This window comes from Gorilla gorilla, chromosome 8 (assembly GCF_029281585.2).
Source record: "Gorilla gorilla gorilla isolate KB3781 chromosome 8, NHGRI_mGorGor1-v2.1_pri, whole genome shotgun sequence".
Classification (NCBI taxonomy): Eukaryota; Metazoa; Chordata; class Mammalia; order Primates; family Hominidae; genus Gorilla; species Gorilla gorilla.
Genome location: NC_073232.2, coordinates 26,839,827 through 26,862,592, shown reverse-complemented (window position 1 = coordinate 26,862,592; position 22,766 = coordinate 26,839,827). Strand labels below are relative to the sequence as shown.

Sequence of the window (22,766 nt, the reverse complement as noted above, 5' to 3'; positions counted from 1 at the left end):
ATTTCGAGGCTGTAGTGAGCTGTGATCACCCCACTGTACTCCAGCCTGGGCAACAGAGCGAGACCTGTCTCAAATAACAACAATAATAATAATAATGACCTTGAATTTAGGTCTCTATTGCTCAAAGATGACAATAGCAGTCCCCTGGAATATGTGAGGCTAAAAAAATCTGTACATGAGCCAGGAGGACACATCTGCCCTTCAAACTCTAGAGGACATATGTATTAAGGTACAAGAAAAAAGAACATAAAATGTATTCATTTCCTCATGTCCCTACAGCTTTTTCTGGCTCCTATATCTAATAGAAAATGGTATAATCACCCTTTTAAAGGGAATGTATTTCCTGCAGATTTAAAGTATGCTTCAAAATAGTGCTGCTAACACAGGGAACAGGGCAATAGGAAAGGATACTGTGGTTCCCAGCAGCAAGGTTAGCAAGGTTATCATCCCAGATGGGATTATAATTTTTTAAATAAATTCAGTATTTGTATATGTCTAAAACAACAACTTTTTAGTAGATGATTTACTGACAGATGATGACATCTGAAAACAAAGAAAAGTGTCGTTTTGCAAAACTGAATCCAATTTTGAGTTGTTTGTTTGGAATTTATAGTGCCGAAAATATTTAATAGAATTATTTTAAATTCCTTTTTTAAAGTTGCTTTTTCAATTGAGAATGCTGTAGGATTTTTAAAAATGCATTCCACAAAGAAAAATCTCAAAATAACTCATAGGTATTGGTCAGAACACTAACCCAAGCAAAGTTGTTTTTAGCTTGATTTACTTACGCAAACTTTTTATCCAAGCTGATCAATAAACCAATAAAATATGCAGACTGTGCATCATTTCTGTTTACCTGAAACATGGAAGTGTACGTATAGTTTAATTTAGAATCACACAATCAGGAAGTTCTTAAACAAAACATACGTGTTAATGAGGCAGCCTAATGGAAACCTTTTCTAGAGAGGAATTTCTGCAGAAATGTAGTACATTCTATATTATGTTCTTCCCAGAAATAAAAAAAATGCACACAATTTAATAATTTGAACTTGTAAAGCAGGACTCTTTTATTTGATGCATAATCCTACAATCCTGACTGCCTACTTGGTTTTAAAGAATGCCTTCAACAATGTAACTATTGTAGGCATTTAATATTATGGAGAATGATTTAAGGTATTTGCTTTACAAATTCAAGTTATTAAATTGTGTACAAATTTTTCTTTTTTACATAAAAAAGAATAATCATATATACATATCATATAAACATATATCGTTGTTTATAATGATATATGTAAAATGAATCTATATGTCAAATATATATACAAAATATATATATGAAAAATAGTCACCCTGTGGGAGATGGTGGTGCACACCTGTAGTCCCAGCTACTTGGGAGGCTGAGGTGAGAGGATTGATATGTATAATATAAAATATATTATACATGTATTACATATATTTTCTATATATATTTTACATATATCATATATTTATTTCATGTTATTTAAGTATTTATTTTATATACATATTTTATGTATATATTACATATATATTATAATTTATATCTGTGTATGAGCCAGGAGGATATATCTGTTCTTCAAACTTGGGAGAACATGTGTATTCATGAACAAGGAAAGGAACCCCAAAATGTATTAATTTCATTATAATGTACCATTTCACTATATATAGATATATTTGATTTTCATATATATACATAATATATATATATAGTTGTGCAATATTAGAAAACATCTTGAGAATTTCAAAGCAAGGTATAGCCACAAAATGATGTTAAGTCAGAGTATACTTTAGTACCTTTATAAATCAAATGAATTTTTATTCTTTCAGTACTGTTCAACTTATTTTTTCCTGCTCTCTCTGTTACCGCCTCTCTGGCAATGAGGCCATGAAGAATTTTAATCAGAAAGATACTGAGCAAAGCACTCTTGGAAAAAATAAATTATACCTTCAGTGATAGGTATATCAATGGTATCACAATTTTGTTACAACCAAGGAAGATGACTATAATAAATAATCAAACTCTGTTATATGGCTAACAATTTGGGCCAAGTAAGCCAGATTTTTAAATTAAAAATTAAACTATATGATACACAGAGGGTCCAGGACTGACATATAACAACTAGTTAAGAATTATAATCTTTGCAAATCAAATTAGTGAACTCAAATTAGTGAATTCAAAGCCATCAAGTACCGATCTTCACAAAATCCAAGCTAAAAAATGGTTCTGGGACTGGGCACAGTGGCTCACGTCTGCAATCCTAGCAATTTGGGAGGCCAAGGCAGGCAGATCACTTAAGGTCAGGAGTTCAAGATCAGCTTGGCCAACATGGTGAAACCCTGTCTCTACTAAAAATACAAAAATTAGCCAGGCATGGTGGTGTGCGCCTGTAGTCCCAGCTACTCAGAAGGCTGAGGCAGGAGAACTGCTTGAACCCAGTAGGTGGAGGTTGCAGTGAGCCGAGGTCACACCACTGCACTCCAGCCTGGGCGACAGAGCAAGACACTGTCTCAAAAAAAAAAAAAAAAAAGATTCTGAGTTCTGCAATTCTGCACTAAATATTTAAACAATAGGGCATAACTTGTGTTATGACCTCCTCCTCCTCCTGCATTCCCATCTTTACCTTGACCTTTGGAGGTGCAAATTCAGCACATAATTAGAAATTCTACTGGGGGTACCAATTGTAGACACTTTGTTTATCACATGTCACTGTTCCATCCTTAAATCAATGATGTTCTATGAAAAAATGCTCGACATCACAAATTATCAGAGAAATGTAAATCAAAATCACAATGTGACATCACTTTACTCCTGCAAGAATGGCTGTAATTAAAAAGTCAAAATATAATAGATGTTGGCATGGATGTGGTGAAAAGGAAACATTTTTACATTGCTGGTGGGCATGTAAACTAGTACAACCACTATGCAAAACAGTATGGAGATTCCTTGAAGAACTAAAAGTAGAAACACAATTTGATCCAGCAATCCCACTACTGGGTACCTACCCAGAGGAAAAGAAGTCATTATATGAAAAAGACACTTGCACACACGTTTATAATATTGGCACAATTTGCAATTGCGAACATATGGAACCAGCCTAAATGCCCATCAGCCAATGAGTGGATAAAGAAAATGTGGTATAGACATACCATGGAATACTACTCAGCCATAAAAAGGAATGAAATAATGACATTTGCAGCAACCTGGATGGAATTGGAGACCATTATTCTAAGGGAAGTAACTCAGGAATGGAAAACCAAACATCGTATGTTCTCACTCATAAGTGGAAGCTAAGCTATGAGGATGCAAAGGCATAAGAATGATGCAGTGGACTTTGGGGATGCAGGGACAGGTAAGAAGGTTGTGAGGGATAAAAGACTACACATTCAGTACAGTGTATACTGCTCAGGTGACGGGTGTACCAAAATCTCAGAAATCACCACTAAAGAACTTTTCCATACAACCAAACAACACCTGTTCCCCAAAAACTATTAAAATTTTAAAAAATGATTGATGTCCTTACATATTTCCATAGAAACTTCTTTTCACTTTCACTTTGAATAGAAACAAGATCACCAAAATTCCTCTTGCAAAATGCTCGCGCATTGTCCATCGTTTCCTTCTCTTTGCTGAAATAATACTGGTAGTCTTTGTAAGTAACCCACCCATCTTCAGTAACTGGTGGATCTGAAAAGTTAATGAGAAAAGGCAATGAGTTTTATGCAGACAAATTCAAGAATCTGGTGTGTACAGCACACAAAGGTGAAAGGGATAGAGCTGCTATATCAAGAGGTATCTGCAACTCTGAGAGACCAGAACAGCAGAATGTCCACGTCAAATACAGACATTTGAACCCCAGCCCAAATATCCACTTTCTACTAATCTGGTAAAAAGGACCCATTTTGTATTCCCAGCTATGTTCCATATGTCATTACTGGGTAAAAGAACTCCGGGTGTCACTTTCATCAATACAATAGCATAGCTGTGAGGATTTATGTATAATGCACCCATAATCTTCTACATCAAAGGAGTGGGAACTATGAGAAAGCAGCTTTCACCCCAGTATAAGAAAAAAAAAAAGCAAAACTTCGAATAGATGCACTTGGGTGCTTCAGGGTAGAAGCAAGGAATTCACGTATCAAGTGGGCCCCTCAGGCTTTCTCCAACCCATGGGATTCCATACTTCTGTGCTACAGTAGGCTGAATAAAAGCTCCCAAAGATATCTAGTTCCTAACCCCTGGAACCTATGAATGTTAGCTTATATGGAAAATAGGACTTTATAGACATGATTAAGTTAGGATCTTGAGATAGGAGGGTTATCTTGGATCATCTAGGTGAGCCCTAAATGTAGTAACAAGTATCCTTATGCAGAGGGGCGGAGGGAGATTTGACTACAAGAGAAGGAGGCAATGTGATCACTGGAAGAAGATGCTACATTGCTGGTTTTGAAAGAGGAAGGGGACATGAGCTGATGAGTTCATAGAATGTAGCTCTAGATGCTGGAAAAGGCAAGGAAAGAGACTCTCCCTCAGAGCCCCTAAAGGGAGCGTGGTCCTGCCAACATCTGGATTTTGGCCCAGTGAAATTGATTCCAGATTTCTGACTTCCAGAACTGTAAGGGAGTAACTGCATGTTATTTTAAGCCACCAAGTTCCTGGTAACTGGTTACAGCAGCCTGTGGACACTAATATATGTGCTAAAGAAGAAGGAACCTGGGACCTTGGAATTGATTCATGAACCCTTGAGAAACTGTATTAACATGCCTTATGTTTGGGCATATGAGCTTCTCTCTGGAGAGGAAGACCCAAATTTCCATGACGTTCTCACTCAAAGGTATTAAGGACTTCTGCTCTCTACCTTCCTAGGGCAAGTAATTTTTTCATTGAGAAAGGAAAGAGGCAGAGAAAGGGTTATCAGTACAGAGATCAGAAAATAAGAAAACACCTACTGTCTTGAGGAGCTGGTGTTGGCTCAGGTTTTGGTGTTTGTCCTGTAAAACAAGAGAAAAGTAGAAATAAAGTGTACTTAAACTTCTGCTAATTACATTTCCTTCTATTGTCACTATTTTCATGAGTCAATATTGCTAAAAACTTAGTTGTTCTCTTTTTTCCCTTCCCTTTCTTTCTCCAATTTGCACATCATGTTGTGGAGGGCAGAATGAAGGAAAAGAGAATAAGAAGTGAAGAATTAAACAAATTAGGTGCAATAATAGCCAACAGAAATTACAACCACCACAGTTTTCAGGCACAAGTAGCATTATATAAAGGAAAAAAAAAAAAAGATCATGAGTTTTAGAATCAGAAAGCCTAGCTTCAAATCCCAAGCCTGGGTTTAAATCATTTAGCCTTAATTTTGTCAACTAAACCAAATAGATTAGTTTGTGAAAATATGTGAGTTATGGGTATGTAATAGGTGTTTAACAGCTGTTCATTTTCCAGACATCTTATAATCTGTGAAATTACTTATGATTTCATGATTTGAAATGATTAAATGTGAACTATTTATTTATAAAATAGAAAATGTATTTTCTTAAGAAAATCTATTTTTCTTAAATGTATGGTTTACTAAAAGTTAAATGAAATATTTTTCTTTCCAATTAGTTAATGATATATCTGGATTTTGTTGAAAGCTGATAAAGGGACTCAGGTTACCTAGCTTTTGGGTTAATGAATTTAACATCTACAAGAGTGGAGCTACAATAATGCAAAAAGGATACTAGCCATTGGTAGCTAAGAGACCATTAAAGGACAACTGGCCACCACTGACTTCTTCTATTCTGGAAACTTTGAAAGCAATAATCTAAGCAGGAGGATGGAAAATAAACAGAGCAGTAAGTCATCTCCAGCCATAGAGTTGAAATGGTTGCCAAGATTCCCCAACAGCAGAGGGCAACGCAGTTCCATTTATCCATTTGCAACGGAGGTATTGATGTATATTTTGGTTCGAGGGTAGGTTTGTTTATTTGCTTGTTGGTGTGTTGGTTTCTCTTAACATTAGAACTCGGATCCTCTGGCCTGACTTGAATATGCAGAACTTTCTGAGTCCCAGATAATGACTGTCAGCATGCGTATTGTTTGACCATCAATAACATGGTGTGGCTAATAGCATCAGAGGCCACAGATAATGGCTGTCAGCATGCGTATTGTTTGGCCATCAATAACATGGTGGGGCTAATAGCATCAGAGGCCACTCCAGGGTGATTGTTCACTGTGTGGAACATTTATCTGAGAAATCAATACTCAGAATATTCAGACTTGGGGAAATGTTCACCTATTTGATGATTAACGTAGGTCAGAAGGTGAAAATTCCAAAACGGAAGTTGCATTTGCATTATTCTGTTGACAGCATAGGACACTCACAAACTTCTACTGCTATGGAACCTGGGCCAGGATCAGAGCTGTTCGTGGGAACTATTTGGGAGGACGTGACTCTTGCCCAGAACTCCCAGGTGGCCTTTTGATCTTCTCTGTTCCTTTGGCACATTTATCTGTGCTTATCAACTTCATGCTTATCCTATGCAATGATGGCCACTGACAGTTTCCTGATTTTGTTATTTTGTTTGTTTGCTTCTGCTAATAAAGGAAAGATACTGAGGTGTCAGGAGGTTAGTCTACCAAGCTGAGATAAAGGAGAGAAGAGGTGATCATACCTTTTTGTATCTGGCAAATCCAGTTGTTAAGGTGTTCACAATTAATATCATTCCAAGACATAGTAGGGTCACCTTTCAGCTCACCACAGTATTCAACATTTTGATAATTATTAGGTTCTCCATAAGCCCAGTTTTCATATGAAACCTATATTAGAAACATTAAAGTACAACCATTAACCATTTGCATCAAGCCAATGCCAATCATTCATCCAAACAGAAAACGATATGTTTGCATTGTTTTATCAATTTACTTTTTTTTCACAATAGCTTTGCTTTGAAAGCACAGTTCACAAACATAGTAGAAAAGAAACAGCTTTCATTACATGGAACCTTGTGATGTTGAATAACGTACACAATTGATTATTACAACATTTTCTTTACTCTTATTAAATAGAATGGATCCAAGGGCCACAAATGGGGGTTTATATACAGGAAAAACTTGGCAACAAAGTTCCACTTCTCAGTGTTGGGAGTTCCTAAATTTACAACCCAATGGAAAGGATAATATTTCAGTGCGTTATTGGAAGTTTTCTCTTTATTAAATGTGTAGGATAAAGCAATACAATTAATTCTTCTTGCAAAAGAAAAAGACCCAGAAAATATTGCTAACAGGTACTAAACTTTGCCAAAATGAACAGTAGAAACAAACGGAGGCCCTGGGTCTAGGTCCTCTATGGAGTTTTCAGTGTGGAATCATAACCCACAGGGTTTTGGACTAAGCACGGTGATGTGTTTTCCAGAGATGTAAATATAAAACCCAAAAGTCAATGAAGCCATCAAATAAACCACCTCACTCAAGTTCCTTGAAAAGTTGCTGGTGGAGGCAGAACTGAAATTAAGAGGTAGAACTGAAATTATACAAAATCACTTCTTGTGACGACTAGGGCTTCTAAATATTGCCAGCACGTGCCAGAATCTCTCACTTCTTCATTCCTGGAAATGGAGAAGTCTGACGAAGCCTAATCATTATTAGTGGGAATATCAAAAATGTTTCCATTTCTATTGATCTAAAAGAGGGTATAAAACACTCAAGTTTTAGGAAGTTTACCTGCACATCAATTTTGCATGGCAGGGTAGTGGCTATCATAATGAACTGTCTTATTAAAAGTCTGGATTAAATAAAAAGACAACATCAAAATAAATACACGATAAAGTAAGAAAGTTATATAGTAAGTCAAATTACTCACAGGAGAACCATCACTCCAAGTAAAACCTTCTGAAGGGCTTCCATATGTCAATCCCAACCAAAACAGTTCGTGGTAGCTTCCACTAGCTCTATGAAATCCAAAACATAAAGAAAGCATATGCTATTGCATGAAGCAAGTTCAGTAACTTATGAGGACTAACCACATTTGAAAGTTACCTCCAAAACGTAAATTAATAGTACACAAGTAAAGAGATTTAACAGCTAAATAGAAGACTTATGCAATAGATGTGCATTTTGGTATATCCCATAAATATCTTAAAAACAGACCACTGCCTGAGAGTAAATAATGGTATAGTATTGAAAGACAAATATGTATTAAGCATCTTGAACTTTTATAGACCAAGTCATAGCAGAATTTACACTTATAAAATTAAAGGATTTGAAAGTGAAACTAGATCAAACAGGGCCCACAGATTTGGGAGATGATACAGGTGCTCAAACTAGCATCCTGAGACAACAATTTCAGAAACAGACAAATTTTTGCAACTTCATAAGCACCAACTAGCTAACAAAAAGGAGGAATCCATAAAAATACCACTTACGTTATTAATCGCCATATTGTTTGCTGTTCCTCTTTGTTATTGATGCTAGCTAAGTCTCCACCCAGAGCTCGACAAAAATCTCGAGATTCAAACCACGTTTTCTTCTCATGTTTTCCTTTTGCATACAGCTGAAGATGATATGGTTACAAAAATTATTTTATGCTTTGTAGTTTATCAAATTAAGAGAAACAAATATTTACTTTTGATGAGAGTTCATTTACAGAAAAACAAAACAGTGTAATGACTCAAAACAATGTAATTCTTTTGCTTTAAAATCAATTTATGAGTGAATAGTTGGGTAACAAAACTTGGGGGATTCTTTTATTGAGAAAACCTTAGAAAATAAAATTATTTTATAGCACAAGAGAAATTAGATGAAAATCTTAGGAGCTTTAGGCATATGGGTTATGTATACAGCTCTTTGTGGAAGACAAGATTAATTTGGTTAAGTGTAAAAAGTGGCATTGAAATGGAAAGAAATGAAAGACACTTTTGATACAGAGAAAGTAAACATGAAGAAGAAGAATTTGAAGGAAAATAACTTTTCTAAAATTGTGCACAGTTTGTTATTGTGTTCAGCTTAAACAATGAATAACCTGGCAATGTTTCAATATTTTGTTGGTAATGTCCTTCAATACCTCCTTGTATTTTTCATTATGGTTGTACATCTTAACAACTACTGAAGCACATGCAACCACAGACAACCATCTGGCAGGGAGTTATGAGCAAAATTAAATTTAAAAGATTACATGATTTAGGAATTGTGTCATAATATTCAGAGGACTGCAGAGAATAGTGAAATGCAGTCAACAGTGACGGTCTGGGACACACCCATCAGTATGCAAATAGAAAGGAGGTAATTGTGGCCATTGACTTTTCTAATTCTCATGCGTTACTCCTCATCATTCCCACATCACAGCCTTGTGGGAAAAAAAATTTGCTTCCAAGGCACTATGGTTGCCCAAGTTGTCATTAAGCAGCCGAAGACAACCTTCACCTTGACCCTAACTTGACTCAAGCTATGTGGACAAAGGTGTTTAAGTAAGTACCCACATCAGTATATCCCAGACTCCTATGATGCCCCAACTTACTAGACTGTGATATAAGATTTTATTTTCTTAACTAAATTTACTATCAGCTGAATTTCATTAATAAATCTCACATCTTAATCTTTATAAAGGTGGTCTATATATTTCCAAACAAACCCTACCCCAAGTACCTGTAAAACCACCTAATTTCTAGTCAAGCACATATTTTGATTTGTTGAACATCCACCGGAAAATTCTCCCTACTGAAGCCCCTGATACACTTCTCTGCTCTGGGTAAAACTGCTGATTCTCTCAAAAAACTGCAATAAATCTCCATAGCCTAACATCCTCAGGCGAAGGCTAGGAATAAGATGAATCTGGCCTTTGTGTAGTAACTCAAAAGTTTCCAGAGGTAACAATAAAATACCTGATTTTCTTTGTGTTAGTCCTCAAATAATCCATTTACAAACCTCTTCTATCTTAGCCCAATACATCGCCTTCTACGTAAATTATGTTATTAGATCTGATGGCCAATCTGGATTGAAGACTTCCTGTATTCCTATTTCTATTAGTGGGAGTGACCAGCTCAATTATCCATACTCCTCTTTAGTCAGAAAAGACTGCACAGCATCATCCTGATGCAAATTCCTCACCAGTCTTGCCAAATTGTCTTACAGGGCATGTCATGGCCATATGCCATTCAAAGAGATTGAATAAAAGAAGTACAGAGAGCAGGACTATTAGAAAACAGTATCATTAAGCGGTAGGTAGGTAACAGGGTTTGACTCTGTGTCCCCACCCAAATCTCATCTCAAATTGTAATCCCCACATGTTGAAGGAGGGACCTGTAATCCCCACATTGAGGGAGGGAAGTGATTGGAGCATGAAGGCAGTTTCCCCCATGCTGTTCTTGTGAATGAGTTCTCAGAAGATCTGATGGTTTTATAAGTGGTAGCTTCTCCTACACTCTCAAATGCCCTTCTCTGTCCTGCCACCTTGTGAACAAGGTGCCTGCTTCCCCTTCCACCATGATTGTAATTTCCTGAGGCCTCCCCAGCCATGTGGAACTGGGAGACAATTCAACCTCTTTCCTTTTTAAATTACCCAGTCTTGGGTAGTATCTTTATAGCAGTGTGAGAACAGACTAACACAGTAGGTACATTTCTGTATTTGGCTAAGGCTAATTTTCTCTAGAAAGGATGTGACTTATAAAAGAGAGAGTGTAAAAGACCATAATCCTTAATTCATTGGGGTTTTTGTTTGTTATTTTCTGGGTTTCTTTTTTTGTCTGTTTGTTTGCTTCAGCGAATTTGATTGCATAAGGAGAAAATGAATGGCCTAAACTATGAATGTATTAAATAGTGGTAGAATATTGAATTGTCATTTAATGGGCACTGAAAAGCCATGTGCCCCAACCTATCATTTCCTTTCCTCACCCATCATTATAATCATCGGGGTTACATCAGAAAAAGGGAGGACTCTCTTTAGAATACCTATGTGGCATTATTGTAGAATACTTTATCAATTTTGTTAGCCAAAACTTGGGCTCTAAGAGCATGGGAAAAAAATGAATTGCAATACAACAGCATGACAGGAAACAGAAATTTCTATCAAGACAAAAAGAGGCTGGGTGCACTGGCTCATGCCTATAATTCCAGAGCTTTTGGAGTCTATGTGGGAGGATCAATTGACACGAGGAGCTTGAGACTAGCCTGGGCAACATAGTGAGACCCCATCTTTACATAAAATAAGATTTTAAAAATTAGCTAGGCATGGTGGTGCATACCTGTAGGTACTTGGGAGGCTTAGGTGGGAGGAGCACTTGAGCCCAGATGTTTGAGGCTGCAGTGAGCCATGACTGTACTACTGTATTCCAGCCTAGATGACAGAGCACAACCCCACTGGAGAAAGAAAGAGAAGGAGAGAGAGAGAAAAGAAGAAGAAGGAGAAGGAGAAGAAGGAGAAGAAGAAGAAGAAGGAGAAGGAGAAGAAGAAGAAGAAGAGGAGGAGGAGGAAGAAGAGGAAGAAGAAGAAGAAGGAAGGAGGAAGAAGGAAGAAGGAACGAAGAAAGAAGGAAGAAGAGGAGGAGGAGGAAGGGGAAAGGGGGAAGGGGGAGAGAGGAGGGAGGATGGAGGAAGGAGGAGGGAGGGAAGACAGGAGGAAAGGAGAAAAGATGGAAGGGAGGAAGGAAGGAACAGAGGAAGGGAGGGAGGAAAGGAGGAAGGGAGGAAGGGAGGGTAAGGGGGTAAGGAAGGGAAGGAGGAAGAGGGCAAGGGGGGAATGGAGGGAGGCAGATCTAGAAGGCCTGGGAGAAAGGAGAGAAGCAGAGAGGAGGTGACAGTGGCAGAGCAGGTGAGAAAAAACTCTGTGAGTTGTGTTTATGTTGTTGGTTGTATTTGTGGGTCTAAATGCATCCACCCAAGGAGCTCTTAAACAATTGATCCCCGGGTTAATCAAATCAGAATTTCTAAATACCTATGGTAGAGTCTGGGCAGAGTGTTTTGGTTTTTGTTTGTTTTCTATGTCCTTAGATGATTCTTTAGGCTGAAGCATACTCCAGATTCTCTTACCAGCTTTATAACTGATACTCACCTTGAAACACAAGCTTGTTCTACTGCTGGCGCCCCAATCCTCCGGACATTTGGGTTCGGGAGTCGTCGTGGGCTTCGGTGGGTGGGTTACTCCTTCTGCCCAGTGCTTGCACACAAATTTTGCCTTTTCATCACATTTCAAAACATCCCATAAGCCCCCTGCAATCCCGGTTCTCATGGCAACACACCCTGGCTTTCGCCCTGCATTAAATATATAAAGTAGAATTCACTTGACAGGTGCCTGCCGAAGGCCTGCCGTGCTCACAGAAGGCACTCAGAACTGAGCGTCAGGGATGTGGTGAAGCCTGCATGTTATGAGGAGATGTAGCCGGCCATGCCAGGGGCATTCAGCAACTGGTCTGTGCTGTTTTGAATCAGTTTGATTTGTATTTGTGTGGTCTACAACCCCAACCCAATTATGATCTCAAATGTAGGGGGGGTTGTAACACTTTATATTTCTAACATTTGGCAAAGTGCCCCCCACACAGGCATTTAGTGATAAAATATTTTATATTATCAAATTCACCATAATGGCAAAAATAGTAGTTTACTGCTTCTCTCTCCCTCCCTCCTTCCTTCCTCCCTCCCTTCTTCCCTTCTTTCCTCCTTGCGTTCCTTCCTCCCTCCTTTCCTCCCTTCCTCCCCTCCTTCCTTACCTCTTTCCTTCCTTCTTCCCTTCCTCCCCTTTCTGGTTTTCTCTCCTTTCTTTCTTTTTTAATTTTTTAAGATTCTTTTCCTCCCACTAAGGTCTACGTAGGTTTTCCAGGACCAAAGTTTTTCACAGATTTCAAAATGAGACACGTCTCAACTAGAGATTTTAGGTAAGTTACTCAAACACTCTGAACTTGCTTTCTCCTCTTCAAATGCAAATACCAAGACCTGCCTCATAGAACTGTAAGGAATGCCAGCTTTAAAGAACAAAGAAGTACATAAAATAAAATGAGGATGCACTGAGCTTAATTTATAATTCTGTCTTACAGTCAAGGTTATTTCCAAACAGCAATTAACTAAGATAGAGCTTTGAAAGTATCAGGATTCTTTGCTGCTACAATGAAGTAATTTTTCTATTATTAGACTTTTAAAGAACATGAAGTGCTTAGAAGTCATTCATGAAGTTCTGAGGAGGTACACCTTTTTTAGAATATTTTCTCTGAAATCTCTGATTCCCTGACACCTCAAGGGTTTTCCCTGATTCCTAAGATTGTCTCCTTCTCTTTGTAGCACTGAGTTAAAACCTGGTAACTGTGGAATAGATGACTACAGAGGCTGCGGCATCCCATTAACCATCAGAATCAATTCAGTTGACCTGATGCTCAGGCCCAAGCCCCAGGCTCCTTGCCCACTCCTCCTGCAGCTGTAAACTCAGCCAAAGAGGGCAGCCACCGTCCTTCCATCAAGGATATACCGTGACAATGGTTGCAACTGAGTTCTGTTCCACTTCCATCCATTGTTAGTCCCTAAGGACATTCCAGGGCTAACTCCTCAGAATCCTGCTGCTGGGTGACACCACAGGCAAAGTTTAGCAGCTTCACTTACAGAGTAAGACTTATCACTACTGCCAAGATGTGTTTTTAAAGTATGCACTCAGCTCTTATTACACCATCCTGTTACTTTTTAAATCAACTGAAATCTTGCTATGTTTCAGAAAGTTCAATAATTCCATAAACAAAAATCACACTATTTAGGTTACTGATCTATTTCCCTTATTGAAATGTGAGAATGCAAATTACAGAACACTGAAGATTAGGACATATTAGGTCAGGTAGTAAATTGATAGACTTGAGCTATTATTTTTTAGCTTTTCACCCAAGCACAATGAAATATTTGCTATAAGGGATGTTGAAATTTCTCTGTGTGTTGTCATACTAAACAATGTTGTGTGCTACTGATACCACTGTATAAAAAGTTAAAGAATCTTTCCGAGACTATTTCAGAAACAACTTACAACATCTTACTAGGGAAGGTAAATCAAAATATATAGAGAGGCAGGCAGGGTGGTGCGAGTGTAAGTAGCACAGATTTGGGGATGACACAGATTAGTCTAAATCCATGCTTGGAAGCTTTCTAGTCACATAAACTTCCTGAGTCTCAGTTTCCACTTCTTTTTTTTTTTTTTTTTGACGGAGTTTTGCTCTTGTCGCCCAGGCTGGAGTGCAATGGCACAATCTCGACTCACTGCAACCTCTGCCTTCCAGGTTCAAGCAATTCTCCTGCCTCAGCCTCCCAAGTAGCTGGGATGACAGGCACGCACCACTGCACTTGGCTAATTTTTGTATTTTTAGTAGAGATGGGGTTTCCCTATGTTGGCCAGGCTAGTCTCGAACTACTGACCTCAGGTGATCTGCCCGCCTCTGCCTCCCAAAGTGTTGGGATTACAGGCATGAGCCACCGCACCCGACCTCCACTTCTTTTAAATGAAGATACTGAAGCTTACCTGGCAGGGTTTTTATGATGACAAAATAAAATCCAAGGCAAATAAAAGACTAAACATGGTAGTGCATGGAAGATATGGAAATAATGAGTTCCGCATGAGCAATGTCCTTTGCTGCCCCACCCAACCACTCTAATATTTCAACTCCTAATTGCACTGAAAAGCTTTATGTCCATTTAATATGGTTTTAGGTTTTCAGAAATAAGTCAGCCAGGACATGCGCAGCGGCTCATGCCTGTAACCCCGGCACTTTGAGAGGCCAAGGCAGGCAGATCACTTGAGGCCAGGAGTTCGAGACCAGCCTGGCCAATACGGTGAAACCCCATCTCTACTAAAAACACAAAAATTAACCAGGCGTGGTGGTACATGCCTGTGGTCCCAGCTACTCAGGAGGCTGAGGCACGAGAATTGTTTGAACCCAGAAGGTTGAGGTTGCAGTGAGCCAAGATGGCGCCACTGCACTCCAGCCTGGGCAACCGAGTGAGGCTCTGTCTCAAAAAAAAGAAAGAAAGAAAGAGTCAACCATTTGAAACCTTTGTGACCACTGAGAATTCATGAATAGGTTTTAAGTAGACCAGGACCAGATAACCCAGCAAGATAATCCAGCAATTTTTTTCTTTCTTTTTTCTTTAGAACACTAAACCTATTGGGAAATTTTTAGAAAAGAAAAAAAGGAAGAAAAGAAAAAACAAAAATAGAATGAAATATAAATTGTTACTAAAAGCATGACTAATTTACCTAGTCTATTTGCAGAGATACCCGGAGGAATAACAGACTTTACCTAACAGATTCGTAGGGTGAAAGCAACCCTCAGCCTAAGCGCTGCCCATACCTGGCATATCTGAATTCCAGTGGGTGAACAGAACCTCTTCCTCAATGGTCCACTGAAAAGTCCCTTTGGTTTGTATATCTGAAAGTCCTGTCCAGAAATATTTTTCAGGTCTTAAGCCAACGAAACTAGTCAGGAACGCTTGTTCATATCTTTAAAAAGAAGAATTAACATTCAATTAAGTTTTTGAAACATTTATGCCAATTTTCAAAATTATCAACGTGAAAACTATCTCAGTTCTATGTTTGAGCTATAATTGAACTGGTAATTCAAATATATTGTGTTATATTTGTATGTCATCTACATTATACACATTGTCACCAAGGAAATGTGAGCTTATGATGGAAAAATACCATATAGCTGAGTATATAAAATCATTCGGAGACACTCAAACCATCTCCCTCTAGCCCTCACCAGCCCCTCTGCCTATTCTCAAGATGTCAGAGAATTTTGAGAATACAAAGAAGAAAACTAATGCATTTTAAAATACAATGTTTTAAAAAATCAGTCCACTCTTCAAATAGTTCTACTCAATTCTTGGTTAAGCAAGTTCAAGGTTAATAACATTATCAAGGATAATACTCATGGAATAATCTGCATGAATTTCCCCCCTCAATTTTATTCTCTCATATTTCAGCTCTGAAACAAAAGAGAAAATTATCAAGAAATATAGAGAAGCAGAGACTCAATCTCCAGAATGAATGAGAAGCAGAATCATGAATTCCAACACTTTCTCTCCCTTAGGATTCTTGTCTATTTGGCATTAATCTGGGAACAATAAAATTCAGTTGACAAGGCACCGAAAACTTGTCTAAAATGACAAATAAAACAATGGAAGCAGCAACATAGGAAAAAATCTGTCTTTTGAGAAAAAGAAAAATGGTGTCCGAAGTTTCCAGAAACGGAGAGAGTTGTAGATGACTTCAGAGAGAGCAGGAAGAGAATATAAAGAAACCTAACAGCAATACAACATTTTATTTGACCATAGCCTAAATAATTTCATTCCCTAAACAAAACAAACTAAAAAAATTAAAAGTTCCAAACTCGATTTAGTTGCCTTAAATGTCTCTAAACCATATTTAACAACAGTTAGTGAACTCCTGAGTATAAATATTACAGAAGATACACAAGGAAAAATAAATATAAAATATAGTGAAATCATGCACATCTGGATGTACAAATGTCCAAATGTAGATGTACAAATGTCCAATAGACCAAAAGATCAATTATAGTGCAGACCAGAATATGATCTCATGGTACTTAAAGGTGAGCAGTTTACCTCCCTCACAGAAGATAAAAAGTACCTACGTTCTGAGTTTCAGATGTTATTAGCATTGTATTAGGGTGCTACTACCATATATTAGACATTTAAATATATATGAAAGCAGCATGTGGATAGAAATACAGTTCTTTTATAAAGACTATGAAATGTTATGACATCTCTCATTTTTATCCAAAGATTTTTAATATCAACAGTATCCTCTACATTTTATTCCATCTGCCTCGAAAGACCAGTAAATATAACTTATTGTACTAAAACTCCATAATTTTGTTACTTCTTTACTGCAAGTGAAATAGATACTTTTCCATTTTTGTAAACTTTCTTCTGTGGCTAATCCAGAGCTTTGCATAGAGTAGGTGAAAAGTAAACGAATAAATCTTAAAAATAGATAGGACCCTAGAGATAAAAAATTAACATAAGCTCCTCTATGTCCATGTGATTTTCCTGACCTATGAGTCTGTTAACATAGCAAAGCAAAGCAAAGAATGGAAGACTGGAAAGAATGAATGAATTATTCAGTAAACTTCTTTGCCTTCTTTTTTGGTGGAGAGAGTGGTAAAGATATAACGTGATTTTGAGCTGGCAACTTTTAGTTACTTTCCTGCTTTAAAAAATTCAACAACGAATGGATCATTAAAAAGTTAGCTCCATAAACTACATTTACTAGATTATTATTTATAAACTGTTCTGAATGTTGCTTTATATTACTAAATTTAGCAAAAACGGTTTATAATGTTTGCAATGAAGAATCCAAATAAGAATATTATTTTTAATGCTTCTACCTTTACAAATCATACCTCAAGATCACACATACTCAGAAATTTACAGCATGTTGATACTTGGGCTTTTCTGAAACTTTTTTCTATTTGACATATTTTAAAATGAAATTAAAATAGTTACATACCTGTCTTCAATAGTTGTTAAATAAGCATTCTCATTATTACAGGTTTGGTTTGCTTCTGCAAATGTTGAAAGCGTATGTCCAATCATATAGCAGTAAAAGTGATGTTTTTTCCAGCCCTATTAATGTTATCAAGCAGTGAATAAATGAGCAGAGTTCATGTATATATTATAAAATATTATTATTATTTCAGATGCAGTTTTGCTCTTGTCGCCCAGGCTGGAGTGCAATGGCGCAATCTTGGCTCACTGCAACCTCCGCCTGCCATGTTCAAGCAATTCTCCTGCCTCAGTCTCCAGAGTAGCTGGAATTACAGGCACATGCCACCACACTCGGCCAAATTTTTCTGTCTTTTTAGTAGAGATGGGGTTTCACCATGCTGGCCAGGCTGGTCTCAAACTCCTGACCTCAAGTGATCCACCCGCCTTGGCCTCCCAAAGTGCTGGGATTATAGGCGTGAGCCACTGTGCCCAGCCTTAGAAAATAACATTTTAATACTTTTTCTATCATGAAACTATTGGATAAACATAGGAATGTCTAAAGAACACAACTCTGAAGAATCTGAAATGCAATGAAAATTATACACACAAACGAATAAAAGAAACAGTAGTACATCATTCCTCCTATGACAGATATGCGAATAAATGGGGGCAGCCATTCTCTCCACTTATAATGTATCTTGAAACGAAAACTATTTGTGAAACGTTTACTGAGGAAACTGAACAGAACGGCTAAGATACCAGCTTTAGAATAGGTAACCACAGGAAAGAATTTGGGGAGGAGCAAACCTAATTGCCTATGGAAGACAATACTAGAAGGTGGGTATAAAGCTACATCATTTGGTCATAGGAGAGCACTATCCAAACTTCAGGCAGTATGATTCAGCATTGTTCCTCCTTCTCCCATACTCCAAATACACAGAAATGGCCAGGCACAGTGGCACATGCCTGTAATGCCAGCACTTTGGGAGTTGAAGGCAGGAGGATGACTTGAGCCCAGGAGTTCAAGACCAGCCTGGGCAACATAGTGAGTACCTATCTTTACAGAAAATTTTATAAAATCAGCTAGGCATGATGGCATGTGCCTGTAGTCCCAGCTACTCGGGAGGCTGAGGCAGGAGGATTGACTGAGCCAAGGAGGTGGAGGCTACAGTGAGCCATGATCAATCACACCACTACACTCGAGCCTGAGTGACAAAGTGAGACTCTGTCTCAGAAAAAAAAAAAAAAACAGAAATGCTAAATAAAAACATAACAATAAATGAAAAATCCATGCTAGAGTTTGAGAAGAAGAACGGGGAAATCTCCAGGTACCCGAATTTAGTAGAATACTAAAAGCTGAATGGAAAATGCACAAACTAAATTGTTGTTGGCCAAGGACATATGAGATCCTAGATTAAGGTCCTAAAGGCTGTGGTATTAATGTCCATATAGAATATGATATTTGGCCTTTGTCTCACTTGAGGCAGGGAGTTGGAACCGAGGTCCTTGTATAAAAATGATACCAGTAACCTCGGTAACCCCTCGGTTAAAGGAGAACTAGAACATTCTGCCCACGGAACCAGGAAATGACAGTGTCTTGTCATCTACCTGGGGTTCTGAGTACCGGAAAAAAAAATTCCTGAGTATGAAAACAAATACCAAGTTTGTGCTGCAGATGAGTGACAGTTCCAAGTTTATGCTATCCACACTGTATGGGAATCCACAGCCAAAAAATTAAAGTCATACTTAATCTGTAAAAGGAGAATCTCTAAAGCACTCCAAGAAGTAGAATGCAAAACCACACATCAGAAATATGCCCACCAACCAGGTCAAGAGAGACTGTGACATTTGGGGAGATGGGTGGGGATGGAGAGGTCACTAAATCACAACCAAAAGCAAAAAACCAGCCAGGTGCAGTGGCTCCCACCTGTAATCCCAACACTTTGGAAGGACGAAGCAGGTGGGTCACTTGAGGTCAGGAGTTCAAGACCACCTTGACCAACGTGGTGAAACCCCGTCTTGACTGAAAATGCAAAAATTAGCTGGGCGTGATGGCAGGCACCTGTAGTCCCAGCTACTTGGGAGGCTGAAGCAGGAGAACTGTGTGAACCCATGTGGTAGAGGTTGCGCTGAGCCGAGATCGTGCCACTGCACGCCAGCCTGGGCAACATAGCAAGACTCCTTCTCAAAAACAACAACAACAACAAGCCATATGAGAAAATGTCCCATTTTAAGGAAGAGTCAACAACTGAACATAATAAAACAGAAAGCTCTTATTAAAAAAACAGCATGTTTGAGATGACTTTGTAACAAAAGAATAAATCCAATAACAAAAGATCAAAATAGTATGCACAAAGAACAGGAGGATGTGAACCCCAAAGTACGGAATGTCTATAAAAGAAAACCATAGCAATGAAGTTAAAAACTCAATGGTCAGATTAAATATAGTAATCAGGGTTTCATAGGAAATTATTAAATTGGATGAAAAGATAAAAAGATAGCAAGATAGAAAAGATAGCATAGGAAGAGATGAAGATACGAAAAGAGGTTAAAAAACATGCTGATAGAAAGCATAGACAACAGAATGAGAAAGTTGAACAACCGCCTATAATAAGTTTCAGAAGTTTCAGAAGCAGCGAATAAAACTAATGATGGGTCACTTTCAAGAACTGAAAGATGGCTGTGAAACCTCAAAGAATCACACTGGGCCTGGCACGATGGCTCATGCCTGTGATGGCTCATGCCTGGCACGATGGCTCATGCCTGTAATCCCAGCACTTTGGGAGGCCAAGGCGGATGGATCATGAGGTCAGGAGTTCAAGATCAGCCTGGCCAATATGGTAAAACCCCATCTCTACCAAAAATACAAAAATTAGCCAGGCATGGTGGCTTGTGCCTATAGTCCCAGCTACTCAGGAGGCTGAAGCAGAAGAATTACTTGAGCCCGGGAGGCGGAGGTTGCAGTGAGCTGATATCATGCCACTGCACTCCAGCCTGGGCAACAGGGTGAGACTTCATTTCAAAAAAAAGAATCACACTGGGGAGCAAAGGCAACAAATAAAATAATTCCAGATCTAGGCACATGTAGTAGAATGCTACACTGCAGCATTCCACTAGGTACTCGGCATTCACCCAGGCACTGCAGAATGCCAAAGACAAGGAGAAGATTTTAAAATCAATCAGAGAAAACCACCAGCATATCCACTTCAAAACTGAAGAAGAATTAGTGTGACAGCAGGAATTCCAGTAGCAAAAATAAGGCCACGAGAAAGTATAATAAAATAATATATAAACCGCTGTCAGAAAACAACCATCAATCCAGAATTCTAAAATGACCTAGCTAAACTATTATTCAGGGTGAGGATGAATTTAAGACATTCTCAGACAATTTGGTGGCTGATGAATGGTTTCATTTCTGTCTTTTTCTGTAAACATTTTAAAACACATTTTATTTTAATGTCATATCTATAAATTTTCCCCATATGAAGATCCTGGTGGTATATCTTATAATTTGGGGTTTCAGTCTCACCTGTGGGGTTCCCACAGCTTGAATAATGAGACTTCTTTATAATGAGGATTTACATTTATATATGTCAGGAATCCTGGACTATTAGAAACTTGTGGCCACTTTAGGTTGATTTCTTGGTTTAGGGTTTCCCACACTGATAGCATTGAATTGAAAATTAAATCCCAGGTCTGTGTGACAACAACAAGCCTGTGATTTTTGAATTCTTAGAAAGACCCCTCAACACCACTGTATGCCAAAGCCCAGACAGAAAAAAACTGCATTATTATCTTCCTTTGTTGATGAGTGGATTTTTTCTTCCCTAGTCTTCCCAGCCCGGTAAGGAAAGCACTGCCTCAAACAGGTGTTTTTAAAGTGGTCAAGTTGTTTAAACTCTTTGTGTTTCAGTTTCCTCTTCTTTTTAATCAGGACTATAATATTCACCCTGTAAATCTATTAGAATGCAATAATTGTACTTCATAAGGGACTGCTATTATTTTATTTTTATTATCATCCTAATGATTAAACAGGATTATTATCAAGATTTTAGATGTGTAGGAAAATAGAAAAAAATAAAACAGATTGATTAAAAGTAATAAAAATGTAAGGTTTGTTATTTTAGAAAATGACAGTAATATACAAGCTTGTGTAAGCATATGATCAGGCAAAGAATATGAACGTATGCTGGAAGTGAAACAAAGGATAGTTGTCTAAGGACAGGAGACCTGGGTTCTACCCTTGCCTCTGTTTCTATCAGAAAGCTACGTTGCTTCTCTGAACTGAAGTTTCCAGAATTCAAAACTTAGAAGAGGAACTGTGAAGTCATCTAGGTCTTTTGTGCCTCTTCCATGCTATGATTTTCCATTATCTGCTCTATTTCTTTACGGTTTATTTTTATAGTACCAAATTATCAGCTTTCCAGTACGTGTTATAAGATTATGTGACCACAACATAATACTCTTAGGGAAAAAAATAGTTTCTACTTCATTTTTATTCAAAGAAAATGAGAAAGGAGAAAAGAAGATGTAGCAATCAAACAGGAAAATGATAACCATAAACCGTGTGTTTTCATAGCTTCTGTGTGCTTTAAAAAACTATTCCACAGGGACCACTGAGTTACCGTGGGTACCAGCTGGAGGCTGGATTTCCTACCTCCCGACTGCGGTGACCTACTGAGAAGAATCCTCTCCAGGAGATGCCTCATCAGAAATATTATAAATGGGAAAAAAAAAGGACTAAGGATCATTTGCTATCAGCAACTTGGGGGTATCTACTGGAAATGTTCTTAACAACCCATAGGATGACAGACTATAGTAGACTGTAACCTTCTACTATAGAAGGTGGATGACACCTTCTCCCATGGCCTGCCCTCAACTTAGCCAGACTCCCTCTGATGTGCCATTTTTAGTTCCTGTTCTCTCTCTTCCAATTCCCATGACATTCTGAAAGGAACTACCGGCCTTGTGTACCTCTGTATTAACTATAGAGAATTCCCCAAGAAAACTTTAAGGAGAACAGTGAGATCAAACACTAACAATAAACTATTGAAGATTGAGACAGCAGAAACCCTTGGCTACTGCAATAACAAGGCACTTTGACACATAAAAATAAAGCCAATGGTATCAACTCATACGTGCTCAGCTTAAGTCACTGTGTGCATGGTGCACTCACTTTCCTGCAGCCTTTTTCGACTTCCACTATTTCTGGACCTTCGCTTCGTGATTTCATCTTGCAGATGTAGCCAAGAGGCCACTCACAGCCCCGATCTGCCCAGTACCCATCCTGCAGGGAGCAGAGAGAAAA

At 38.2% G+C, this 22,766-nt stretch overlaps 1 protein-coding gene across 1 annotated transcript in view; it reads right to left on the bottom strand.

Annotated features, from left to right (window-relative positions):
* MRC1 (mannose receptor C-type 1) overlaps positions 1-22,766 on the bottom strand; it is a 102,324-nt gene that overhangs the window by 32,457 nt on the left and 47,101 nt on the right. The window contains exons 9-18 of the mRNA XM_031015656.3: positions 22,635-22,745; positions 17,481-17,596; positions 15,298-15,446; positions 12,036-12,235; positions 8,416-8,543; positions 7,854-7,941; positions 6,667-6,811; positions 4,966-5,007; positions 3,540-3,703; positions 789-856 (exon numbers count right to left, since the gene is read on the bottom strand). Coding sequence (XP_030871516.1) covers positions 789-856; positions 3,540-3,703; positions 4,966-5,007; positions 6,667-6,811; positions 7,854-7,941; positions 8,416-8,543; positions 12,036-12,235; positions 15,298-15,446; positions 17,481-17,596; positions 22,635-22,745 — 1,211 coding nt within the window. The remainder of the gene's footprint in view (positions 1-788; positions 857-3,539; positions 3,704-4,965; positions 5,008-6,666; positions 6,812-7,853; positions 7,942-8,415; positions 8,544-12,035; positions 12,236-15,297; positions 15,447-17,480; positions 17,597-22,634; positions 22,746-22,766) is intronic.